Source organism: Gavia stellata, chromosome 4 (genome assembly GCF_030936135.1).
Source record: "Gavia stellata isolate bGavSte3 chromosome 4, bGavSte3.hap2, whole genome shotgun sequence".
Taxonomy (NCBI): Eukaryota; Metazoa; Chordata; class Aves; order Gaviiformes; family Gaviidae; genus Gavia; species Gavia stellata.
Window position 1 is genome coordinate 63373208 of NC_082597.1, and position 26994 is coordinate 63400201.

General features: G+C 41.1%; 1 protein-coding gene across 1 annotated transcript in view; it reads right to left on the reverse strand.

The window, feature by feature from the left end:
* Nucleotides 1–26994, reverse strand: part of TBXAS1 (thromboxane A synthase 1) — a 231389-nt gene that overhangs the window by 85535 nt on the left and 118860 nt on the right. Inside the window, exons 5-8 of the mRNA XM_059816257.1 lie at nt 18006–18122; nt 10632–10720; nt 8023–8171; nt 6159–6289 (exon numbers count right to left, since the gene is read on the reverse strand). Coding sequence (XP_059672240.1) covers nt 6159–6289; nt 8023–8171; nt 10632–10720; nt 18006–18122 — 486 coding nt within the window. The remainder of the gene's footprint in view (nt 1–6158; nt 6290–8022; nt 8172–10631; nt 10721–18005; nt 18123–26994) is intronic.

Here is a 26994-nt window from a genome sequence, read left to right on the forward strand (position 1 = left end):
GCAAAGGGTGAGCGATAGCATGCAGACCTGGTATGTGCTTGCTGGAAGCAGGTAACCAAGCAGACATTTGCTCTCTTCTTGTGGCTGCAGTGCTCGTGAAGCGCTGGGCTCACAGGTGTGCCAGGCTGCAGAACTGGGACAGATGCAGCAGTAATGCAAAACTCTTCCTGCTTCCCCATCAACACGCCTCAGGGAGGTGAGAAAGTCACCGCTCTCGTTACTTATTGTGTCCTTGATCTCTTTTGAGCAGAGAGACTGCAGAACTGCATTTCGTGATGAAAGCATCTCAGCCAGATACTTCAGCCCAGGCCTGAAACCAAGAGATCGCATTTCGTAGGCCTGCGATTCATCATTGGAAAGATAACAACAGACTGATCAAGAAATTTCAACTGGTGACCAAAAGTAATAGGGATTTCAAGTTAATCTCCATTTGAGGTTTTGAGGCCTTGCTATGTTTAAATGCCCACTTAAGAAATCCTGAGGAAGTCAGAAAATTCATTACAACTCTAAGAAAAAGAAAAAAAAAAATTTTCTTTAAATGTGGGAAGGAAGGAACACAATTTTAAAAGCAAGCAGTAATGCTTGATTTTTAAAAGAACGTGAATAACTAAAACGCCTTTTAACATAATGCTATTTTTTTGTCCCTGTGCCCAAGCACAGACACCAGATTTACTGTTCAAAAGGTTTTTAACATATTGTAGAGGAATGATATGCTTCTGCATAAAACAGCAGAGCTACAGGTTTGAGATTTGGGTTCAAACCCTGTATTTAGCATAAATTCCCTCTATATCTTTAAGACACATATTTACCTTTCTGAAAAGCCCACTTCACATTTCCACGCGACAAAGGCAGTGGATAATGACATGATCAAACTGTGAGAACAGCCCAGTGGAACAGAATTGCAGCATCCCTCCTACAGACTTAGAAAAACAAAAGGACCAAACTGATCCTTTGTGTTACGGACTTGATAAATCAATAAAAATGGGTTATTTAATACTGTCATATGGTGTGTATCCTTAAATGGACACCACCTTCTTTCAAATATAAACAAGTTTTGCTTGGTTTTCTAAAAAGGCAGGAAAACTGCACACTATTAGAAGGTGTCTAATCCTCCCATCTGCAGTTTCCTTAGAAAAATATTTACTTTTTAACATCTGTACTGCATTTCCACAGTTCAAACATGCACATAGCTCCTGGAATGTACATAGTATTTAGCAAATTTTTAACTAAGTTTTCTTAGTAATTGTATAGTTTTCCCTTGACAAGGAGAGGATCAGACTTTTTCAGGAGGATTACCTCTGCTCAACTCATTTCAAGCAGCTCTTGAATAAAATAGTTCATTAGTTCATGAAAAGTAAAAACTCCAGGGAACTGCTGGGGAAGGAAGAGAAAAGAACAGAGTGCTACAGTAATTAGGTTTTCAGATTGTCCCTTATCCTCCAGAATGCAGGTACACACACACATGCCCCTCTTCCCCTTAAGTAAAGCATTTAGGGGAGCTCATTGCACGTTTTAACCTGGGAATCAGTGTTCCAGAGATTAAAGTTGCAGCCAGGCCACCATTTCTCAGAAAGATATTAAAAGATACCACTTCCTTACAGTACATTACTATTGCTACCCAGTAGTGAAAGGGTAGCTCTCTCCCCTTTGCAAGCATTTAAACAGCTTAGTTTCAGTTTTCCTCAAAATTCAGTTTCCCGACCTTTTTAGGCCCCCATGGCTGATGCTGAAAAACCAAAGGATCTCCACGCACCAGGAATCACTTGTGTCTGCCCGGCTGTGTGGGCAGCGGGGGGGCAGCAGAGCCAGTGACTGTACTTACCAGGGATCAGGGAAAGGTTTGGTAAGAATGAGGATGAGAAGTGGGGAAAACTGGAGGGACTTGCAATTGTTCACTGGCAATTGCTGACCAGAAGAAAACCTCTTTTGATTTAGACCTAGCACAGTAGAGCACAGAGCATCCCAGGGCCGTACCAATGCACGGGAGGGCAGATCATCACCAGGACTGAGAGCACAGTACAGCTTCTTTGTGGCTTAACTCCACATGGGCATGGCCACATGGGCTGGCTCATGGGCAGTGTGGTTCACAGTGGCACAGCCTTCACACTCTTCTCCCGTTGTTCCTCCTGTCTGCTCTGCACTTACACCACAAGCATTCAGGTAGTCCACAGGTCTCCAGCCAGATTGACTAAACTGCGAACCAAGATGCCAATGAACAAAGTTCTGGTGATACTTCTCTGTGCTTTGTCACTCTCTCATTTCAAATTGGCTTGAGACTACCAAAAAACAGCTGATCATCATCAGAAGGCAGATCACTACCTGCCTGGCATGGATCAGTGACCTTGACTTATGTATTCACAGCAGACAGTATGACTGGGAAAATCAGGAGACGCCAGAAAAGTGTGCTGCAGCCTCTATGAACTCTCTAATTCTCCTTGTTAAAGGGTGCATATTTTGAAAACTGGATTTTCCCACAGATCTGTTGTGATTTTCCAAAAATAACGTATTGCAATATCCTTAAATTGTTACATTCCAATTGTTGTTATTACTATGGATTACAAATTAAATTCTGGCCTTTCGTTTGCTAAGGGGGCTGAGATTCAAGCCACAGTTTTAGAAAGGAGTCTCAATTTTGAGCACTGTGAAAGACTCCTTCATCTAGATACCATTATTTAAAACAGACCAGTAGGTTAAGAACTGAGCTATAACATGATAGAAAAACAACTCTTACATGAATAATGATTTGCATATCAGATTATTAAATGAAAATCTATCAAACTATCATTTATTAAAGTAAACAAACAGTCTATCTTCCCTGTTTCTGGAAACATTTTGCCTAAGGGAAAAATTTAAACCTGGATAGATAATCAGGATAAGGTATTTGAACACTTAAATCGTGCTGGAGTCTTCAAAGTAGGTGTTAAGTGGTGCATTAAATTTGTGCTGTTTATTCTGAGCAGAGTGAATTTGCTCTTCTGTAAATACTGGGAAAAGCATTCTACAATAATTTGAATCCATGAATAAATGTAATATATTAAAATTTCTAAAGTACAATGACTAAATGTTTTGTATATAAGCCAAATGAGAGGAATATCCAGGACTGAAATTATTTGACTGACCAAAGAAAGATAATATATAATTAAAGTGACATCTGCAGCACTAACCGATGGGATGAGAGAAAGTGACATCACAGATCTCATATAAGCTGCAAGCATATTATTAGATCTAAACCTGGCTGTAAAATTACTATCTGCCCATGGGATTATCTTTAGGCATTCAGAACCATTGTTTCATTTACTGATAGAACAGGGATGATAACAGGCTGACTTTGCTTGTCACATTGTTTTTTGGCCTTTCTTTATTCTTCGTTCGTGTTAGCTGCAGATGAGATGAAGACAAGCTTCAGCTGAATCACTTTTGCAGAGCTTTACATTGTTCTACAGTTTGTTCCAAAGGCTTTTTTTTTTCCCCAAAGAAAAAAAACCCAAAAGCATTTTTAATGGTGATAAAATCAATGAGGAGTAAAAGAGGCACACAATGTAACATCTAGGAATGTGGCAACCTAAGGAATACCCATTGGCCTAATGCAGCACAGGGAGACCATAAGACTTTGCTTATAGCTCCCATTATTATCACAAAGAACGAGTAGCTACCAGTTATATCTTGGCCTCATTAAAATTCAGTGCCAAAACTCCAACTGACTTCAGTGGGTACATTTCATCATTCAAGACCTAGGATACAGGACATAATTCTCCTTCAATGCAGGGCTATCTGGGACACCTAACCTCTACAGATTACATTTCCGCATTAAATTGGACACAGCTGCATTTAGATCTGTTTCACATACCATTTTTATGTTCCTGGCGAATTATTAAGTTGCCTATACTTGTAACAAGACTCATGTGCCACCAACCTAAAAGAGACAAAATTCTAAGAGTGTGTAAGGAGACAGGCAGTGAAGGGGGAAAAAAAGGAAGCTTCAAGCTTTCTGGTCATTTTTGAAAGCTGTGCTAATGATCCTGAATTGCAAAGGGGACTTAATGCGCTCAGAAATCTGGTTCTAAGTGTCTAACTCCCAGCGTTTGAAATAGTTCCCATATGCCAATTTTGCAAACCAGGCAAAAGTCCAGGAGCAAGTGGGACCACAGCCAGTCATGGACTTGTGCATACACTGTTAAGGCAAACATGGACCTTGTACTTTCCTCAACACTGCCCTGATACTGGGCAGCTACTGCCATGTGTTATCTCTTACAGCATCTCCCAACATCCCTTCCAATTTAACCTTAAACCTCTGCTCCATCAACCACTGAAACCTGCAAAAAGGCTGCATATGCAGACAATGCTGCCTTCTGTTCTTGTCACTACCATCTTGCTTTTCTTTGTGTTTTCTCCTAACCATACCCACCTGCTGTCCTTTATCTTAGTCTGCAGTTTGAGGGAGTGACCATCTCTAGTACAGTGAAGGATTTAGCCCATGATCAATGCCCTCAGTGCTACTGTCACAGAAATACATTGCATTTTATTAATAGTAGTTAATACATTAACTACTTTCAATCCACATTAGATAGTTTCATTGTCCCTTTTATCATTTTATAATTGATACATAGAATAGACTTTTCACGCAGACCCCTTTGGCATAAATCTTTGATTCAAAACTCTCCATACATACAGCCACACCAGTATGCTATTAAAAGCTCACACTGTACCTGTGCTCTAGAAATGAGGTGTCTGCAAGCAGCTTAGATACACCATCCCTGTTAGAAAATATTCCTCCAACATTCAGCCTGGGCCAGGAACAATGTGTATGAATCATGAATTGTTTGTGGCTGGTCAGTGGTGCTTACAACCTTTTGGATGTAAAGAAGGATGGAGACAAAGACGTAAAGGCTAGTGGGGCAAAGACTCATAAAGGTGGGCTGGAGTAAAGACAAGAAGCATGTGGTGATAAAGCACAACAAATACAGAAGCGAGACTTCACTGAAGAAAAAGTCAAAGAAAAAGAGCAGAACACGCAACACAGCAAAGAGCAGCAATATCTTTGAAAATCAATTTGATTTTTAAATGTGTCCTGGATGTAATGTAGGGTAAACTAAAATCCATTTTTTCCTGAAAGGTGACAGCTGTGGGGCTAAGCTGTCAGAAAGAGTTGGGAGGATCCATTCTCACCTGTGCTGTTACCGCATCAGAATTGCTTTTCACCTCAAATTGGTAAGAAACATCTCTTATATTTCAATATTAACAGCTTCTTAATTTGCAGGTTGTAGTGTGTTTCATGTCAATTGATATGCAAAAATTCTTAGTTACCTTTAAAATGGAATTCTCATTGATATTCTTTGTTTCTCACTACACATCCATAATTAAGTGGTCAACTTATTTTTAGGGATATTATGTGCAGTCTGCAGCAAAGAATGGTCAAGGAAAAAAAGAACAAGTAGACCTGAAGAACTTTTATATCACAGAACTGAAACACATGCCTATGTTCCAAATGCTTTTTATAGTAAAAATAGACAGACTTTCATAAAAAAGCATGTGCCTTCAGATACTTCATAAGACAACAGTGATTAAAACAAAACAAAAAACCCAAAACTGCCTTATGTCCAGATGAAAAAGAAATACATAGGTAAGAAATGATTTGCTAATAATGCATACCCATTAGTTTGCATTCTTAACCAGGCATTCAGGTTCTCTCCATTTTCAAAAGCAGCAGGAACTGTCACAGGACTATATAAAACCTACCTCAGCTCCTAGGTAATGACTGGGTTGAAACACTCAGTGGGGGTTCCACTTTCTCTGGTCGTTAAGGAAAAGTAGCATAGACAAAACACCTGACTTTAAAATGAGAAAAATTCTACAGGGTGAATCCTTCCTTCTCGGTCTAGAAACTGGGTTGGAAAGTCATCCCAGATGTAACATTTTCTGTATTCTTATTTGAACAGAAAAACTAAGAGTAGCAGTCTTTCTTGTAATGTGTTAACAATTCTGCATCAACACCAAGCCTGGTTGATGGTACATAAAGCTAAAAATGAATAAAATCTTCACTAAATTGCTTTGAATGTTCAAACAGACTGAGTTTGCTTTTTCAACTGAGGCTTACGCCACTTCCAGTTTTTCCTCAAAACATTTGCTTATCCATATATTTATCACAGAAATGGCCTTACCTCAGCTGCATCTTGCTGGTCTCTGAAAACAATTGCATTTTTTATGGTTTGGATAAAAAATCCATTCAGTTCCTTTTGTTTCTTGTTTGGCAAAATCCGGAGCAATGGGATCATTATGAATGGGAAAGAAACTGTAAAAGATTTTAAAGAAGAAAACACAGAATCAGACTGTGAAAGCATGTAATATCCCACTCCTTTCATTAATATTATAAAACTCATCAAGTGGGATGTGTTACATTTTTGAAACCTGCTTTTTACTCTTTCTCTCTCCTTATCCCTCTTTTTCTTCAACCCCCATAGGCTGGTAAAGGATTTCCTTTTAGAAATTCCATGTTGGCCGGGACTTCCCTGCCAGAGAGATGCCTTCCAAGCTTGCTTCCACAATGCTTCAGGATTTCAGTTCAGCTTCTTGATGCCACAGAGCCACCACAACAAAGGGGAGAATTATTTTCCCTGCCTAGTCAAACAATTACATACAGAAGGTGGGGAGATCTTGAACTAGCCTAGCAGCTCATGGCATTGATCCATGAAATTGTGTAGCAGTAATTCTCATTTACAGTTCTCCAATATTAGGATATTGGTTTGCTATTTTATTTTGCTTCTCTAAACAGGCCACAGACTCTGGAAGTGGGTTGTTATCACAAGCATGGTCTCCAGTCCATGGCCTTTATGTCCAGGAACTAGAAACCTGCCTGAAGTCTTGCATCGTAATAAACCCCTCGTTAACTTATGAACAGCTTAAGACTAACAAATCAGTCATCGGAAAACCCCTGTGCTGCCAACAGGGCAACACAGTGTGGAAATTCAGACCACATAATGTACCGGCAGAAAGAGATCGACCAAGGAATCCAACCCCAAACCTTACAGAAACTTTCTTTAATGAAGGACATGGTCTTAGACACATAGGGGCACATTTCTGTCCCTTCAGAAATTGGTCACAAATCCCACTTTGCAATCAGGTTAAACATTAACCCCAGGACATTTTGGATACACAGCTCCAGAAGGAAACAGTTCATGTACTGCTAGTACAGGTGCAATCTGTAATGCCAGCAGGATCAGATGGGCACAGGAAACTTTGCCACTGTACCACCTGACACTACTGTGAGCAGGTCGAGAGAGCAAGATGGTAAAACCTCAACAACCTCGATTATGCTGTGGTCTCCTCAGCTACAATTCTTACTGCCCTTGCATTAACAATGTCACCAACACCACGAAACCTTAGCTTTCATGCCCTAGAACTCAATATACCCCTTTTTTGGCTTTATACCCCATTCTTGCATTAACTATCTGTTCACCTGAAAATGAACGCATTCTCTTAATGACAGCCTGTGTTGGCACTTATCATCTTTATCCTTTATAGCCATCAACCAGGCTGCTGCTGCTATTCAAATAAGAATTTGGAGGACTTACTTATATTATTTGCTTATGCTTCTCCACCTCTTTTCTTTAGTGGGTTATTAGCCCACTGTTGTTTATGGGTGGGATTTCAATCTCTGCCAAGCAAACTGAGTGCACAAAAACTTTAATATCAGGCTCCAAAGGGCAGTTACTCTGTTTTAATGCAGAAATATATTAAAAGAGATACTGTAGAAACAGGTCCCAGAAACCTTCCACTCAGATCAACCTGGAGCATTGCCTTCCCAGACTCTCAGTTTCTGGAGGAAGTTGCATTAATGGTGACAAGAGCTGTAGAGCATATGGTGGAAATCTCGAGGGTATAGTTGGCCTGTCGGCTGCATTCTGAACACTTCTGAAATAAAGTCTGCTACACATCTTCCTGCTCCTGCTTCAGCATGTTTTGCAATTTGAGAGTGACTTTTAGAAAATTACCAAAAAAAAGTAGACAAAGATAGACTATACTCACGGATCAGAATGAGAAGAGGGTTAAACAAAGACATTTCAAAGAATGTTCTGCAATTCTTAACAAAGGGGTCGTCAGGATTCTTCTGAGAATCCACCTCAGTACCAAAAGCTACGCTACCAACAACATCCAAGGTAAAGCAGTTGTAACACCTGCATTGAGTCGAAGAACGATAAATCATTAGCTACAAATTAGTATCCATTAGTATTCCATTAGTATCTTGCTTCTACAAACATCACATAACATTAATTTTTGCCTCTGATTTTCTTTTTGCTTTTAGATTTGAGCTTTGCCAACAAGAGATGTTTCCATCATTCTGACAAATGCTGGTGCTTAATAACAATCACCTTCTCTCCGCCTACAAAGGGAACATATTTTCGTATAGCTCAATAATTCCACTAAAAATTTATAAAAAAGAAACAATTTAATTTGTTTTTACCTAGAAATCAAATGTAACAGGTCAGACATTCATAAGCATTTTCTTAGTATGCATCCTAATAAAAGAGATAATTCCTTTCTCATTTTAAACTGCAGAAACCACATCTACTACCAGTCCAGTCAAAACTCTCAGTGACAAGAGGTGCTTAAGTAAAATTTCCTGTTAAGGATTTCCTTTGTCTTCTTGATAGCTCCTTTGTAATGTAAAATCGTGGTCAAAAACAAGATGCACTGACATCATGTGAAACCTGTATCTCTGCAGAGGAGCAGCAAATGCTTTGAGAACTACAAATGATCTGTGGACCATGATCTAGAAACTTCAGAATTTACTGAATCTCTCCCTGCATATCTGACCATCTATCCAGTTGTCTCACCATCTTTATTTCTACTGGGCATTAGCAGCTATATTTAGTTTGGAGATAAATGGGCTGAGAATGTAAAATACCCTTGAAATTTGACTCTTCTGATCTGTGGTCAAGTCTGCAATGACTGTTCTTCTATGTTCCCTTACGCAAGACTAATATAAAATTCTCTGGTGTTTTAACCTGGGTGAGCATGTGTTAAGAGTAGGACAGGGCTCAGGCCCAGTATATCCTGTATATATATTATGAAGCAGCATTTCTAAACTATGATCTTTGGGCACTGTCATTCTGATGACACCAGAGCAGATTTGGAAGATAACAACAGTACTGCAAAGCTAAGTAACTTCTCTGGGTTTTCAACCATTACACCAAAAAAAGCAATATTAGAAGTTGAAATGTTAAAAGAGGGGCACTGCAATAAAACAACAATTTCAGAAGCACTCAATCATCTACCTCTCCAAGGTACTGAAAAAGCTTAAAAACTAAATTTTGAGTTGTTGGCGAAACACAAGATGGCTAAAGACTACTAGCATACAAGAGGACAGGAGGTTGAAGATAGGGTATTTACATCCAAAAAATAGCTCCCATGGCAATTCTGGGAAACTTCAGTGCAATGAGAATCACATTTATATATGTCAAACCTGCTGAAATGGTACTATGATAAAACAACTGGAAGATCATATTCTGAGATGGTCAACATCATTCATTTATACTTTCAAAAGCTCTTTTCCAAAGTGCCTCTTGAGAGGTGAAACCCTATCATTGATCAATAGCTAAAAGACCAAGCAAAGAAAAAGGACAAATGGAAAAAAGGGAAAAGCCTGGAAGGACTCAAAAGGTCAATTTTCATCAGAGCACTAGGCTAAGCATAACATATCTCAAGGTTTCATAGCATGTCTTCAGATGTTTAATAAAGAGATCTCTGTGCACACACATACACTTGCGTATGTACTTGAAAAGAGACGATGAATTGTGGCTAAATATTTATTCCTTTAGATGAAACAAAATTATTTGCAGTGCTCCAGTTTGGGGGAAATCACGAAGAACTTCAGAGGGCACTGACCAACCTAGCAGTGTATGCAAAATAGTGCCTATTAGAAAGAATGCATTTGAATTACTCATATGCCTTACAGGGTCCTAGAAGAAATGCATCTGCTCAGAGAAGGGGCTAGACAGTGTTGTGAACAGTTCAGTGAAGACCTCTGATGAAAGAGCAACAAAAAAAATAATAATAGGATATTAAATGCATAATAAATGGGAGAAAGTGCAGTATGGAAAATACTAAAGTGTCATTTTATAAATCAATAGTGAATTCTCATCTGGAGTACCGTTCCCGTCGTTACACAAAAGGCTAGCGTGCTGTTAGAGGGGGTTAGGAGCAATGTGGTAAGAATGATTAAGTGCTCAAAAAACCTTATATAAAACAAGCAAGAGGGTGATGGACTAGACGGATTTGATACCAGATCAATTCCTACATTGGTACATTATTGGCAGACTGTAGAGAGCAGACTGGACAGGGATTGATGCAGCTTTCCTCTCTGCTTCCAGCTGTTAAAACTTCATTAAACAACAGCTAGAAATACATTAGATGCTTTTCCAAAATTACTTTCCAAGTATGCAATGGCTGCCCCCAGGAAGAAAAGGCATCTATCAATCAGACACATCCTCTATTAAACTATGATCTCCATTTATAAAAGTGAGGGAGGAAAAAAATATTCTTTTATACAGTAAGAGCATATTTAGAATAACTGCTGCTATTGACTTTTTTTTTTTTGTTAAATCTGCTACTAATTTCTGGCATGTTGAACATACCTCTGGATATCAAAAGCTTTGCCAGAATCTGCATAGACTTTCAAGTTACACAGCAGGACGTCACAGGCCTGGTTTATTAGTGGTGTCATCTAAAAAGGAACACATTGTATTGTGAAAAACATTAAAATGGTGAAAAAAAAATCAATTACTCTAAATTAGTTTTTTCCAGTAGATGGGACGGAGCTCTCAGTACCCTCTGCAGGTGTGGTCAGGCCCTTTGCACAGGTAAGGTGAAATCTTGGGACTGTCTGCTAAAAATAAATCTACACATTACAGGGATGCCCTTCTCCAGCTCTGGGCCTAAACACGAGAGGCCTTGTCGCTTGCCTGACCTTTGGTTCTTGCCCGCTTGTGGCTGTATGCAGAGAGAGCTATCAAGAAAAGACATCCCCCCCTCTTTTTAATCATTCCCTGTTCCAACTGATGATTTATTACGATCCATATATACTGTACATATGCTCCAGGGCAGAAGGAATAATATTTTCCATAGTCACAAAGTCCTATAAAGATAGTAGCATCAGAGGCCCAGCATTTCCCTCCTGCTGTCCCTCAGTTTGAGGGATTTAACATGGACATTAGAAAAGCACCATGTATACCACTACAAGTTACTAAGGGCAAACTGCTATTGCTACCTGAGGAAAGGGTTTTCTGGAGTGATGATGCCATTAAATGGACATTCACGTGAATTTATTCAGCTAATGGTTCCTTCCAATCACTGACACATGAAGGTCTGGTAGACTTAACCACAGCCTGCCTGTAGCTAACAGTGCAATAGTCTCTTCTTTAGCGCTTCATGGAAACCATGACATAGGCAACCATCAAGATCTCATTAAAGTCTCTCTCTCTCTTTCCCTTTGACTTTTTACATATGAGAGGCATCAGACACTTGCCTTGATTACACCTACTGGGGGGGCAAAAGAAGGGCGTAGCAACAATCCAGCCATGACCCTAAAGGCATTATCTGCTATGACTCTTTCTTTGTACAGACTGCCGAGAGCGCCTTATAGCCTACAATTTAATACTGCAGTCTTGCCTCAACAATTACGCCAAACATCAGCAGACATACGCATAGAAACCTGCCTTTCCTTCCTGAACAACCTCCTTCAGCATACGGATGTCAACAAACATGAGAACAGACTTGTTCTACTCCTCTGACATTCTTGTTACCAAAAAAGACTTACTGCAGCCTCTCAGCACACTCCGAGAGCTATGCAGCCTGCCCAGCCAAGTCCGTTTTGCTTGGCACTTCTACCTCTGTGAAACTGGCATAACACTTTGTGCACAGGCACACTGCCATCCTAACACATGGGCAAGACTATATGTAGTCAAAAGGCCAACACGGGAGCATCCAACATGTTTTCCAAAGGCAGAAGTCTGAGTCAAGAATGTGTCTAGCTGCCCTTGAGGTCCTATACCTATATGGGACGGAGCAGGTTGTTGCTATTTCAGTTCAAAGCTGGACTGATTTGGGCTTTGCCAGAGTTTCACAAGACAATTCTGAAGCCAGATTAGTATTCGATAAAAGTAGCTGTTACATGTTTGGGAGGTGCACACCACATTATGTGGCAGTTTTCTTCCCCTTTCGGCTTTCTAAACAAGGTCCCCTGCAGTGAGAGTCCTCTCAAATGGTTCAACAAAATTAACACATTTCTGTTCAACAGATTGAACCAGGGTGAAATGCTTTATAATCTCTGGGTCCAGCCCCTCCAATGAACTGAACCAGTCAAGGAGAACAAAATGAAAATCCATATTTTAACAGGTATGATGTTTCCTAAACAGATGGTGATCATTTCAGATTTTCCTTTTACTGCCTTATTTTCTATTTTATTCTTCATCACATCACCAGACCTGCAACCACCCAGCCAGTTGCTATTGCTTTCCAACAGCTGGCAGAGATGGCAGGGGCACATACGCCTGGCCAAGGCATCTCACAGCACCTCTGCACTTTCCACATTCCACCAGCCTTTCAAAATACTGTTGCAATTCATTTTTAGCCATAAGATATTTTTATTAGTAAATCTAACCAGGAAAATGGGGAGGGGGGCACATGGATTTGATTTATTGTTAGCATGATAGGACAGAGTCATATCAATGAGACAATTATTTGCATATGAAAGCTATGGGGGATATCTACTCAGGAATCCTGGGTTTGGGTTTTCATTCCCCTGAGGGACATAAATTAGTCCAAGATTGCTAGCTACAAAGACCACAGACTGAAACATTCTCAAGTCCCTTAACACTTTAAACTCTTTGTTCAGTTGTCAAGAGAAATAAAGTAATGTTGGGGGAGGTGAACTATACCAAACTTTGAAACAGACATGTTGATCTGCACCGCCTTGGGTATCACTAACTTCCTATACATTCTCATTTGCCAGTCAGAACACAAAAGCCGCATAACCTGCCTGAGATTCAGTTCTTGGTAGATAAACAAACCCCAGCTGCTCTGTGTTCAGATTGGCTGAGAGTAACAGGATAAAGAAAAATCTAAACAATATGGTCCCTGTAAATATTTGATCTGCCAGTTATCTAATAGCAAGAGTAGCCCAGAGTCCAAATTTACTTCTTTCTGCCAAAGAAGAGCATTTGGGGTTAGGGTGTTCATGATGCCAGGGGCTTTGCTGCATAAATCCTGCCAATATGCTATTTGGCACATAACAACAATTAGTTTCTGATTCTGCGTACACACAGTGCATGGGGATGTTTGCACTGTTCAAAGGCATCAGAGTCACGTTCCTCTAGTTAGATGTGGTCCTCAGTATTCACTATTATTATTCCTGTTATTACTCAGTATTCACTATTATTATTCCTGTTATTATTAGCACCCAAACTATAAAGTAGAAGGTTGGATCATATTCATTGTAGACAGACACAGGGGAGACTTTACTGTTCACACACAGTGCGCAGAAGTCGTGTTGGGCTTCTTGTCCTGCAAATGGGATGAAATATAAAGAAAGGAAAAGGAAAAAGGATACATCCCTAACATAAGAATTGCTTCTGTACCAGAGTTCAAGTCCCTAACTAAAACCAGGAAAAGAGCGGGGCATTAGGAGGATGTTTGTGAGAGGATTTGTTTCCATCACCTCACAGTGGGGCCCTGCTGTTCATGGGCACAACTTACCAAAGTGAGCAACTCAACCAGACACTGACTTGTGGCACATTTCACGTATCAGCTTTTACATTAGTGATTTGCTTTGTCTCAGGTGAGCACACTTGCTTTGCTGAGTAACAATAGCAATTTCTAGAGACCCTTCCAAAATGCCTCTGACCAATGTGCACAAGCAGAGTCAGAGCAAATCAAGAAAACCTCAACAGCTGGACTGTCAGATCTTATGTCCTAGTGGGACCTGGAAGATCTACACGCCTGAGAGTGACACTAGAGGATTTTCCTGCACTGTTCTGCCATGTTATCACAAGTTCTGCTTTGTGTCTCCCTTCATTTGAAAGAAAATGCCTCAACACAGACTCCACTTCACAGGTTATTTAGGACAATGCTACATTATGCTGTGCTCTCTTCTTTAATTTTTGTGTTCTGTTTTGTTTTAATGGTTAGTTAATGGAGGAGAGGATTCCTGGTGTACTGATAGGAGATGACAAGACTACTGCAGCACTATCAGAATAAATAAAAATCAATAGGTTTTCTGCTGGTGTTGGCTGTAAAAGAGAGCAAAGCTATTTATCAAGTCTGACAAGGAGTCCAGAACCGCAGGATCATCACAGGCACCACAGCAAAAAGAAGAGGAACAAAATAAGAAATACTAAATAGGGAATCAAGATTGGTACAGCACGATCATTAACATATCAGCTTGCTTCAATACATAATAGCTGAGGAGAGCATGACAGGAACACCGGGAAATGCATCTTTTACTTAAGGGCCTCCAGGTATTTTACTTCACCAGTTCCTCATTAATTACATCTTGGATCAACTTTCAGTGGTCAGTATTATTCCCATTTAATAGATGAAAGCCATGCCATGTACAGAGAATTGAAGTAGCTTCTGCCAGATCACCCACAGGCAGTCAATGGCAGAGCTGGAAGTGAAACTTCTTGGGTCTCCTGCCTCTCTATCTCTCGTTTCTCGCTCTTAGTGCTCCCATAGCAATGGCACTATGACGTCCATTTAGGAGTCTCACTGGACAGAGCTTATTATCAGATCTGCTACCAACTCCAGTGGCATGTCATGTGGGATGCTACCAAATCTTACTGCAGGATCAAGCTTAGAAGTCTATTGATGTATGCTATGCTCACCACTATAGTATTTAAATTTAATGTTATCTGGAGCCAAACCTTCCTTCAGTTGGAGTGTACTGCTTTACTAATCGTTACATACTTGTTAGAAAAAGAAAATTAAAAAGGGAGAACACACAATGTATAGAAATCCATAAAAGCAACAGTGAAACGGTGCATGGCTTTTAAAGAGAAATTGAGGAGACAGAGAGAGAAAGCTGCAGAAGATGCCAGAAAATCTTGAAAAGTGTTAGGAAAACAAGTCTCTGTGTACACGCAGCAATCACTACACTGGCTACCCAACAGCTCTATAACCTCTAGTTTCAGTTAATTACTCATAACTTTGCAAACTTCAAAATTTCTGGGATCAACTTTTCCTCATTTGGTGACTGGCTGTTGCAGATTTTTGCAAAATAAGGGGAAATTCCTCAAGTTTAGTGAACTTCTCAGTGACACTACACTGCTTCCATGGAGAGAGAAGAGCAAAGTACGCCTCTGTCCGCAGCCACAGCAGCTAGATGTCTCTGTGGGGCATTGCAGGTCAAGCCTTAGCAACATACATTAGCTCTGTCTTGGATTTTGTCCTCCAGCAGCCAGGCCAGACAGTGGATGACCAGCTTCTTGTTCTTGCTAGTGCTGAAGCTGTCCTTTAGCCTAGTAGTAGACTCTGAAATGGAGATATCAGGAACCTACACTCAAGGAGTTCTTAACATTTATTGCTCTGTCACAGGCTAATAGCTCCCAGTTCTCTCAGAGGATCCAGACAAACAAGTCTATGTTCGGAGTGGCACTAGGGGCTGCAGTGATCAAGGGGAACCACTCTCCAAAGCCACTCGAGAGGTCTGTAGTCTCTCCAGCATCACTGGGGAGTTTGCATAGGGGAATGAAGGCAAGGCAGACATCCAGAAAGAACAGAGAGGAAGACTTTAGTGTGGGGTTTTGTCAGAGCTCAGATCTCTGTGGCAAAGGAATCAATGTCTTAGGAGAAGAAATGAGGAATGTGTCTAGCAGTATTTATAAATATGTATAAAACAACATATCCAGGTTCTTATGCAACAAATTAATACCAAAACTAGCTTATTTGTAACTCCTTTGAGGTTGAGAGGAAGAGTTTATTATAAACAGGATGTCTTCTACATAACTCTGAATACTCTGTAGTATGGCCAATACTAGATCATGGCATTTTTATTTCCGTGCTGCTGTAGAGGTTCTGAAAGAGTACTAAATATGGGAGAGTTAAAAAGGAGATCATAATTAATGAGCATTGATTTCCTTTGAGAAGTGTTGATATGGCAAGAGAAGCACATGGGCGAGGACTTAAGTTGCATTAACTTCAAATCCCAGGACTGTTCATGTATTTGGGTAGAAAATTAGATGCAAAGCTGAAGAGTGCATCCATTCAAAAGACATTCTTAATCTCACATGGACTTACTGCAAGCGTCTCTCTGTGTAGGGATGGATGGTCTTCTGGTGAAGACATGGAACAGAGGAACAAAGCTGGGCCTTTCAGAGAGACCTTCTCCACTCCTCGTTTTCCCACTTTCTGTAGACTGGGAGGAGAAAGTGACTATTTCCAGGTCACCCTGAGCCCATGCACAATCGCACCCCTTCCACAGAGTTTGGAAGAGGCAGCACAGGGAAAGCTGATTATCAGGCTAAAAATGAAGATCTCAGTTTTTGAATGTGAGACAGCTACCAGGCACTGACCAGCCCTCCATTTTACCTCCTGCCACTACTCCTGTGTTGCAGCTCCACCACCAAGCAGTGCAAAGTGAGCACTGTGACTTCTCCTCCCACCCCGGTTTAATCGGTCAAACCCTGCAAAGCCGTGCGTGCCCGGCCCCGAAGCACGATGCCCAGGGCCTCTGCCTGCTCACCCTCACCACTCTCCCCAGTCAAGGCTGCCCGGCCGGTGTCGGCAGAGGTTGCTCTCCGCAAATTGAGGGGAGCGCGGCTTTATCTTTTGTTAGTCCGCCAGCACAGAGCCGATGACCTGCAGTAAGGCAGATTAATTTCCACTAGGAAAATGCAAAACTCTCCTCTCCCCACCACGCCATGAGCAACTAATCACTTGCATATTTAAACATCCTCGCCTCGCTAAAATTTCATGATGGAGACGGTGACAGAGCAAATGTCGGGGCTTATAACCAATGGCATTGTCAGTCATGATTAATCAGCATCTCCGCCAGGCGGGCGGCCAATTAGAATTTACCATAATAAGGAGGTGACAGCCGGCGTTGCTAAGCGACCGCTGTCTATAGAGCGGGGAGAGCCAGACACATTTAGATGTTACTGTGGATTTCGACAGCGGCATGTCAAAACAACACAAGCGTCTGCCCAGTGGAAAATTTTACAACCCGGGACTGGGCACCGGAGTGAGGCATGGTTCCCTTTCAGAATAAAATACATAAAGGAAGAGGTAGTTTTTTGTTGTGTTTGGGGTTTTTTTTCCCCGTGAAAGAAGACTTTAACCAGTCAATCATTTATCTGCATTTAATTAAGAGATATCGTGTCACTGGAATAGGACTTTGTTACCGGGTAATGGGTTCCCATGGCTAAGTAAATGCTGAGACATTTATAGGAAATTAGCAGCAGGTCAGTGCGGAGACATTTATTTTCAGTCAGAGGTATTTATCTGGCAATGACATTCTGTTCCAGTGACTTATTTTATTATATGAAAGGATTAAAGAATAAAAGGAGGAGGGGAGGGAAGGAGATGGAGAAATGAAAATAGACTGACAGCAGTTCCCGTGTTAACATGAGAGCTGCTGACTCTGCAAATCATGAAAAAGCTATGTTCCAACTGGGAGCAATAACCTTTCCCATACTTTAGCTTACTCCTAACAGGGTCAGGGGGAGGAAGGTGTAAGGGTCCTTTTTGAGTTTGCTACACTTTTATGGACAAACTGGCTTATACAGAGAAAGACAGAGGATCATATCCTCAGATGAGCTATTCCGATTTTCACCAGTCTATAACCTGGACCACACCATACGTACACTCTACTGCACATGCTCTTCAGGTCTAAATAAACTGGCATAAAGTAGCAGGTTTTACCTATCCTTAATACGAACCTATATAAAGTAGATGCCTGCACAAAAGAAAATGATTACATCTTCTAAATTATGAAAGCAGCACTGTCTACACCTTACCTCTTTCAGTTTGGTATCGCTGAAGGCTGGGGTCAGGAGACTCCGGACACACTTCCATCTGTCATCACGAAGACAAAGGATGCTGTCAAGCATTGGCTTGGAAATCAAGTTCGGCTTCTAAGTCAAAAGAAAACATGATTCAGTTTTAACACAAACGCAACTACAGCTACTCAAGACTCTGGAACTTGGAAAGATTGGCCATGAATAGCATTGCACTGCTGTCCCATGACAAGAGAGTTTTGAATCAGTCCCAAACAGTAAGCTAAACATGTATGAGGCTGGAGAAAATTTCTCTTTTGCTGCACGCATTTCCTCTTGGGCTTGTAAAAGTCCCAGGCCAGTCCAGGAACTCCTTGCTCAGGCTATTCTGGTTCTGCCGTTCCTCGTGTTCTCCTGCAATTGCCAGTTCTCCTTTGCTGAACCCTGGCTTCTTTCCTCCCTTTCTAAGGTGACTAGCAAGAGGACCTGTCAACACTCCTTCTCCGTGTGACATGAGTGCCAACACACCGCACGCGGGTGTCGGTGGGGGACACGATTTCTGGTGACAGCTGGTATGTCAGTCTGTTACATGCATTTTAAAAGTCTTCAGAAAATATGTTGATTAGAAAGCAAGTCCCAGTCCTTACTCTGTTTATAAGGAACATTCTCACTAAGAAGTTGTGCCCTGGGACTCTTACAGCTTCAGCATCTGGTCAAACATAGTAGTTTAAAGCACTGCCCCATGAAGTTCTCTATCAAGATGACTGCTATGGATTTGCTAAACTTTAATCTCCCCCACCAACTAAGAAATCCCTATCCAGAGAATGGTGATATTGACCAAGGAGTAAAAGGACACAAAAGATGAAAGAGGAAGCGTGTCAGAACACAACATAATTACAGCTGGAAGAGGCATCAGGACATGTCCAGCCCCACAGCAGAATCTACTACAACTTATATTATTGCCAGAGGATGTTTCCTAATCGTTCTTGAAGGCCTCCAACAATGGAGATTCAACAACCTCCCCACACAAACTCTTCCAGTGCTGGACTACTCTTACCATGGTAGCACCATCTCTCTTGCTGGAACTTATGGTCTTCAGTTTTTGTGCTATCACAGGCATAGAAAACAGGTTATTCTATCACTCTTCGCAGCAGCCCATATACACAAAAGGCTATAACAACCACTAATCATATTGCTGCCATCTACCCCAAATAACACCAATTTGCTCAATACATACTTATCAGTCATGTTATCTGGGACTGTTTGTTCAGTCTTGTTGCTGTCCCTCTGCATAGTCTTGTTGATTTATATCTTTCTCAAGGTGTAGTCCCTGTGACTTGACATGGTACTCCAGACAAGGAAGAATTTTTTTTCATATGTTCTGCAGGCTATATTCCTCTCTGTTCATCTCAGAATACTACACACCACAGCATGACAGTGTCAACTCGTGTGCTGGCTTGTGGGTCCCTGCAAGACTCAGAATTTTTTCTGAATAATTGCTCCCTAGGAAGTTATTCCCTGGCCTTTATCATTAAAGTTCGTTACTCCTAAGAGTGGTATATAGAACATGTCCTTACTGAACCACGACCATTCTTTTTATGATTACTTCTCCAACTGATCAAGACCACTTTGAATTGTAGGCCTTTCTTTCATAGCGTCTTTCTTCCTTACCAGCTTAGTGCCTTCTATATACATCATTACCGCACTCAGTGCCATCATCTAAACCATTAAGAAAAGCACAGAATAGCACTTGCAAAGAAGCCACCTCTGGGATCCTCCCAGCTCATGCTTCCCTTTTGACAGTGGACTGTTCCTAAACACTTTCCAAGTCATCTTCAATCAGTATTTCAGGTACCATACAGCAATGTCCTCCAGACAAACCATCCTAAAATTGGTGGGCGGGGGTGGAAGGTGTACACCTCTGTAGATACCAGGTTGTACAGAGACAATCATTTATGCTTGGAAGACCTTCTGGCACCCAGGACCCTGCCTACGTGCCGAGGGCAGCAGTGGCAGTGCAATCCCTGATGTTATCAGTATCAGCAGTATCCACTTTACTGGGAAAGACCCAAACAAACCAAAGACACTTTGGCCTTTCCAATGCCATCTGTTGACTCCTTTCACCCTCTAACATTTTCTTTCAGTCCTTCTTTTATTACTAATGTACACAAAAAATGAGTTCTTACCACCTATTACACACTTGCATACTTTCATCTCATTTTGTGCTTCGAGACTTCTGATTTTATTGTCCCTACCTGCTATTTTTTTATCCTTGTTCTTCGAAATCTGACCTACTTTCCATGCTGTAAAAAAACTTCTTCCCTTCAGGGGCCATGAAGAGCTGACAATTCTGCTACACTGGTCTTCCACTGCACTTCTTTAACTCTCTTCCTTATTGGAAGAGTTTGCACTTAATATCTTTTCTTTAAGGAGCTGCCAGCTCTCCTTAACACCTTTTTCCTTTACACTTGCCAGAATATTGCTACACCGGATAAGCCTGTAAAATGCAGAAGCCTATTTTATATTGCAAACAGGCTAATGGGACAGTTTTACATTCTCAGCAACACCATCCAGTATAGTAAACTAATGTCACTGAGCTGACACTATAGACCAGTTTTGAGCAAAGATGAGTTGTTTTCAGGTAGAAGAGTATGTAACAGGATATTAAACTGAAGGAAAAGTGACTCAGGTACTCTCATCAGATGACCACTGTAAGACAAAATATGGGCACATTTTTAATGTATACATTAAATACATAGAATATCCTATTTTGTGCAATAAAAAGGAAAATTTGGGACAGGCTGTCAAAGCTGAAGTGGTTTGGACTGTTTTCTCTGAGTATCCTCTTTAAATAAATGATCTGTTTTCTAACTTGTCAGTAGGTATCTGTTCTGAGGATCAAGAAGTGCAGCTAGAGAGACCATCACTCAATGGAGCGCTGCCTTATTTGTTACAGATATTCAAAGGCATAGCAGAATCAGAAGAAAGTGGCTCAGAAAGCTGGAAATGAGCGTTATCCTTGGAGAAAGTACTGTATGCTAGCCTCTACTCCACAGTTCTTATGTGCTGCTAGGGAAGCCCTTTACACTAAATCCTGACTCAGCTGGTCACCAAGTATTCTTTATTTCTTTGGTCTTCAGTTTCAAGCCCAGAGGCTGACTGCAGAGCTCCTGAGCACTCACTAATGCCACTGAAATCAACAATAGGGAATGTGCCTTGATCACACAAAATGCATTAGTCCAAGAAATCAGGTCATTGAATGGGGCCCCCAAATTAGCACACACTCTCAGTCCTGTGCTTCAACCACCAGCCTTCAATCCTGATTTATAAAGTGGAGATATCACATCACCTCCTCAGAACTGTTAACGATACATTAACACTTCTGAGGCACTCAGAAACTACAGTGAAAGTGCAGAATAACAATTCCCAAAAGGAAATGACTGATTTTGTCTTCCAAGCAAAAATTGAAGGTTGCCTAATCTGTGCACTCCATAAGAAAGATCTACTCTGGAAGATAAGGCTCCACATAGATAATAACAGTTGTGATATAAATCTGACTGCATTTGCCTTGAAAGAAAAACCCCTTCCTAAAACCAAACATTCACCCTAAAAAATGTTCCTAATTACATAAAGACTGTATATAGCCCATTCACAGAGAAGGGCCCAGTTACTGAACAAAAAGCCTGTTAACTATAATGCTATAACTACAACACTAACCGTAGTATTGCCTTTTTAGCACTCTATGTCAGTAATGCACCCTTAACATATTTTTGGTGTGTATCATATTATATACATATAAACACTGCAAGGAAGGAAAGACAATTTTGGCCATAAATTATTTTACTCTGTCTCTTTAAACTGGGTGCACAAAAACATGTTTGTGTTTATTGGAAGAGCATCAGTGTGACTGACAGTGTATAGCAGATTTCATTTATCAGGTTTTCCTTATCCTTTCTGCAAACACTTTCCTCCTAATTGCATAACCTATGCTACAGGTTCATATAGCAGGAATGAAAATGGATTTGGTATGAGAATGAGACTGAAGTATCTTAGTGAAAGATGAAGTGTCACCTCTCTCCGAATGGACGAAGTACTAGCTGTATCTGAGAATTCTTGAGCCTATAAAAATCAGTAAAAAAATTACCATGGGAGGCAGCTGTAATATTTTCAGGGGTGGGATTTTGGTCTTCAGGCGGGAAAGGAGGTTGCTTTTAAGTCAAATGCAATCAGACTCATATTCCATCTAGCATTATCTAAATACTCAACAACGACTCTGAGCTTCCTTCTCCTGTGCAATCAACCATTTCTGACCGCAGAACAGTAATGCTGCATGAAAACTACTCGCAGCATGGTAATCTGCTGCAGCATACCTGCACAGTGCTACCAAATTCCCACAATCACAGACACGCCATCAGAAACAACAAAGAAAATTGGAGGGATCTGCTTCCAAACAAATCCTTTAAAACTCCAGTGCTTTTATAACAGAAAACAAAATAATGTTTGTAGATGAGCACCATTTTTGCAATTGATACAAGAATTCCCTGCCCATTAAGCTGTTCATTAGACTGACCCTTCAGACCCAGCGATTGGCTTGTTTGTCCCTGAGTCAGTTTGGCTTGTTGTGTATTACTAAATAATTCAGGCAAGCGACTCTTCTCTGGCTCTCAGGCCAAGTGGTACAGAACTCCTCCTGTCCCCGAGGTTAAATCACATTCCCAAAGAGAATGGCCATATCCAAACTGCTTATGGTCATGGTGCATGTTCACCTCCTGAACTGTGCCCACACCATGCCTGGGGGACAATTAAATGATATGGGACAAAACCATGCTAAGAAGCATGTCAGTATGAACATCTGTAGGACCTACTCATGCACTAATATCCTGTCCCTGTTTTATTCTGGAATATAACTGTAGCCTTGTGTGATTCATAAATCATTTGCTCCTTTTCTGAGTTTGTCACTAGCAGGCTAGACTGAACCTCTGGCAGCCGGCACAATGACTGCCTGGAGCAGGAGGAAGGGTAGCAGCACCACAATATTCCCTCAGAAACCTTCTCTTCTTCTTTTGGTAGAAAAATGAGGGATGAAGGTTTGCAACCAGCAGAAGGAAGTTAATGCAGCCACGCACTCTTAAAATATCCTGAATAGGTGAATCATCAAAGAATCTAAAGGGCACCTCTAAAGACCTTTAAAAACCTAATACCTCCAAAACCTACAGTATAAACCATTCATCTCCATAGAACCAGGTGGTAATCTACTCCACGTGCTTTGACAACACAGCAAGAAAGGAAACTATAAAACAGGATCTCAGAAACTTTGTTATCTTACACTTAGACTTAATCATAGCCTAGTGCTAACAAAACCAACCAAAAAAGATTTACTTCTGCTGGAGCCAACCCTCAGCACTGAAAGCCTGGTGAGATTTAAACAAGGAACTAAGCTCTAGAGCACCCAAAATCCCAAATCGTAACAGTAACTCCAACACTAATTCTGGCATTAGTCATACATAGCAAACACCGCTTGCCTTCATGTAAGTCCTCAGCTTTCTTCTAGCCCTGCAGGCTTTGCAGGATCCAGCTTTAAATGGAATCCCATGCCCACGCTCTCCTGAACTCTAGCTCTAGCCTCAACCATACAACCCGTGCTAACAAGAGCCATTCGCTCCTCACTTGCAGCCTTTCTTCTGTACCCATGGACATTGCAGTATCCAGGACTAAGTCCAGCTCTGGGTCGTCGTCCCCCCCGCCCCTTTCCCTCTTTGGGGAAATTTTTGGGGTATGTTCCCAATGCGAGGGGTCGTCCTCCCAGCCCTCAGGCATGCCATGCAGTATCTGTGATAGCTCTAGGGATAACGGGTCTGGGCTTTCTCTCCTTTGGTGAGCTCCGGAAGCGATAAGCAGGCAGCAGTGCTGGCACATCAGTGGGTTAATTTGTTCATCATCTTATTTTCAAAGAGGGTTGCTGTCCTTGTCTTGCTAAAAGTGCACTTGTGATTAGGTATTGCCACCCTGCTTAAGAAATTGTATTTTTAAATTTAATTTAATGAAATTAAATTTAATGAAAAACCAGAGAGAAAGTTTGTAGCGTGAAGGCAAGAGTCTATCCCCATCCCTTATACAGGAATTATTTGTAAAATCTTTTCATAAGATTACTTGTTCAGCCCTGCTTGTACCACTTGATTGACAGGTCATCACCACCAGTTCAGCCAGCAGGTGGAACCAGTACGCCCATGAACCACTCAGATGGTATTTCATCCAGCCAGTGGCAGTGGCATCACACTTACAGATCAACATAACACTTCCTATTAAAAAAAGTAACAGAAAAAACCCCCTGAGATATCTCCAGAAATACGTCTTACCTAGCCTGCAGTAAGTGGATCATGAAAGTGAGAAGGCAGAAGATGCCTCCATATATTAGTTTTAAAAATTCCTTGTTGGTAAACTGATACAGTATATGCCTTCAAAATTGCTTGGTGTTTTGCAAAAGGAGAAGTCATACTCAGCTCTCCCTGCACTCATGGCATTCAAAAACACATTGTGTAGTGGCATCTGGTTTAACTAGGAGAGCATTGTGTTGCTTGTTATTAAAAACAAAACAGAGTTGATTTATGTCATATACCCTATAGTTCATTATCATTTCCATCTAGCAGGTTCCTGCTTACACGGATGTTATAGCCACATCTCTTCAAAACATATATCACTTTTCTCTTCACAAATCATCATTGTATTGGAGCAAGACTCAACTCCTTACCCAAAGATCACAGCCTTCATGTAGGACAAAGGCCTGGCATTGCCCGCTGAGCACCATGCCCCAGTGTGGGAGACCACTGGGTCTGTCCCACCCCTCTGCTACGCCTGCGAGGGGCCTCCCACCCATATAACACCACAGGCGATCACTACACACACGTGTTGTCTCTCCCAGAGTAGGCTCACTCTTCATTTGCCTTTCCAAAACTCTGTATCCAAATCCTCCGATGCTACACACGCCACACGGCTGCTCCTTGACCGTTAAAACTGTGCACACACATTTCTTCACAAACACTTTCCCAAAAACCCTCCCAGATCATCATTAACCCTGCTGATAGTCTATTACACTTTTTTTCCCCTCTATAAAAGGCCATTTAAAACATGTTTGATTTTAGTATCTATGATTTAGGAAGTGTTCTTATGGCTGCAGAGTGAAAAAGAAAATCACCAAGCTGACTCCAAAAAGCTTATGTTGCTTTTCAATTTCATAAAATTGTCTAGTAAAAGTTTTTAGCTTAATTTGAAACCAACATGCTTGCAGAGAAAATGTCCATGCATTATCTATTTCATTAAGCTTCTAGGTTCTCCTTGGTCATTCAGATACTTTTAAAGTGTGTTACAAGGGCGAATTGGTTTCAGGGATTACAGCAATTGTCTTCCACTCTACTGTATAGATCAGACTATATAAAAAGGCATCTCCAAGCCCACTCCTTTGTTGTCAAGTCAGGATCTTCAGCAGCTGACTAATGGCTACTGTTCATCATCACTCACTGGAAAAATGGCACAGCCAACACCAGCTTACAAGTAAATACTGGCTTTTTTCCTCTCTGTGGCAAGCAGCCTGGAAACATCTGTTCTTGTCTTCACAAATATTCTCTTAAGTCACGGTTTTGTCAATAGAAACCAAATCGAGTCATTGCAATGAGGTAAATATAACCATTCGTAAATGCTAAAATAAACACATATGGCCTCCTGCAGTCTGACCCAGAGTGATGCAAGTCACACATCATTCCATTTGTTAGTGTAAGTAAGATCAAAATTAAGTCCACGCCTTCATCTGTTTGCATATGGCAGTCAGATTGCATAATTGGGGTCAAAACAATCAAACCAAAGAAAAAAGTATTTATTGTTAATTAATTAGGAGTTTTGGCATTACAAACAAATACAGGTTGTTTTTGAGAAAGAGAGAGAGAACCTGTGCTCTATACGCAGTTTCTGCTATGCTGAGAAGCAGTTTTTAAACACAATGTTTAAATTTACTTTCCAGCTGATGTAACTGGACTTTTTAATGTTAGATAAAGTCATAAGATTATTAAAAGCCTCTCTGTTTATGCACACTTTTTCTAAAGGAAAGGTTGAGGACCAGAAGGTTCCTTCTACAGATTGTAAGGAGAATTTGGAGAAAAACAGTCCCAAATAACTTTTGCTACAGATATATTCACATGCTTTCAATCATTGGCGTACATAGGAATGGCAGGCAATGCCCATAAGAACTTGGGCTAGATCTTTCCATTACATAGGAACGTCATATTCCATAGTCTGCTTATTCAGAGACATCACTGCAGCACCCTTGGAGATTCTGGAGGATACCAAGAAAGTTTGGAACTACTTCCCAGCCTCCCGCTGCCTGTCCTCTAAGCTAATGACCCCTGTCATAATCCTGACCCAAATGCCTTGGGTCTGCGGTTAGATACCTCAGAAGAGGATCCACCAAAGCTGAGAATGCAGTTGTCCAAGCTGCCAGCAACGCAGGAAGTCCCACACCTCCCTAGGGCTCCACCACCTCCCTTCTCATGGACATCAGAACACAACGCGCTCCAGAAAAGAGGCCGTTACAGCTGTGATCAGGGATTACTCCCTTTATTTCAACTGAAAAGTGAAGGAAGTCATGATGGTGACTCCCTTTCATGATGTCACTGAGGGAACTGAACTCACACATGGGAGAAAAAGTTGTAAGTCAGTCCTTCATGGACATGGATATGGACAACGGGTAATGAAGAAGGAAAGAACTATCACAGCAGGAGTACAGGCTAGGGGAAGGTGCAGGGAGGGATAGTCCCAAACCCTCCTGTCCTTGCCAGGGAATACTTAGGAGTGAACTGAGACTGGACTTAGAGCATTCATTCCCCTTGTGAAATGGGCTACAGTCCCAGTCCCTCTTCAAGGTCTGTTTATAAAAAACTATCATTAGATAAAGATAACATGAGCAATATTTTGCAATAGTATCTGAAACCTTGGCCTCCCTGATCCAGATAACTACCCTATT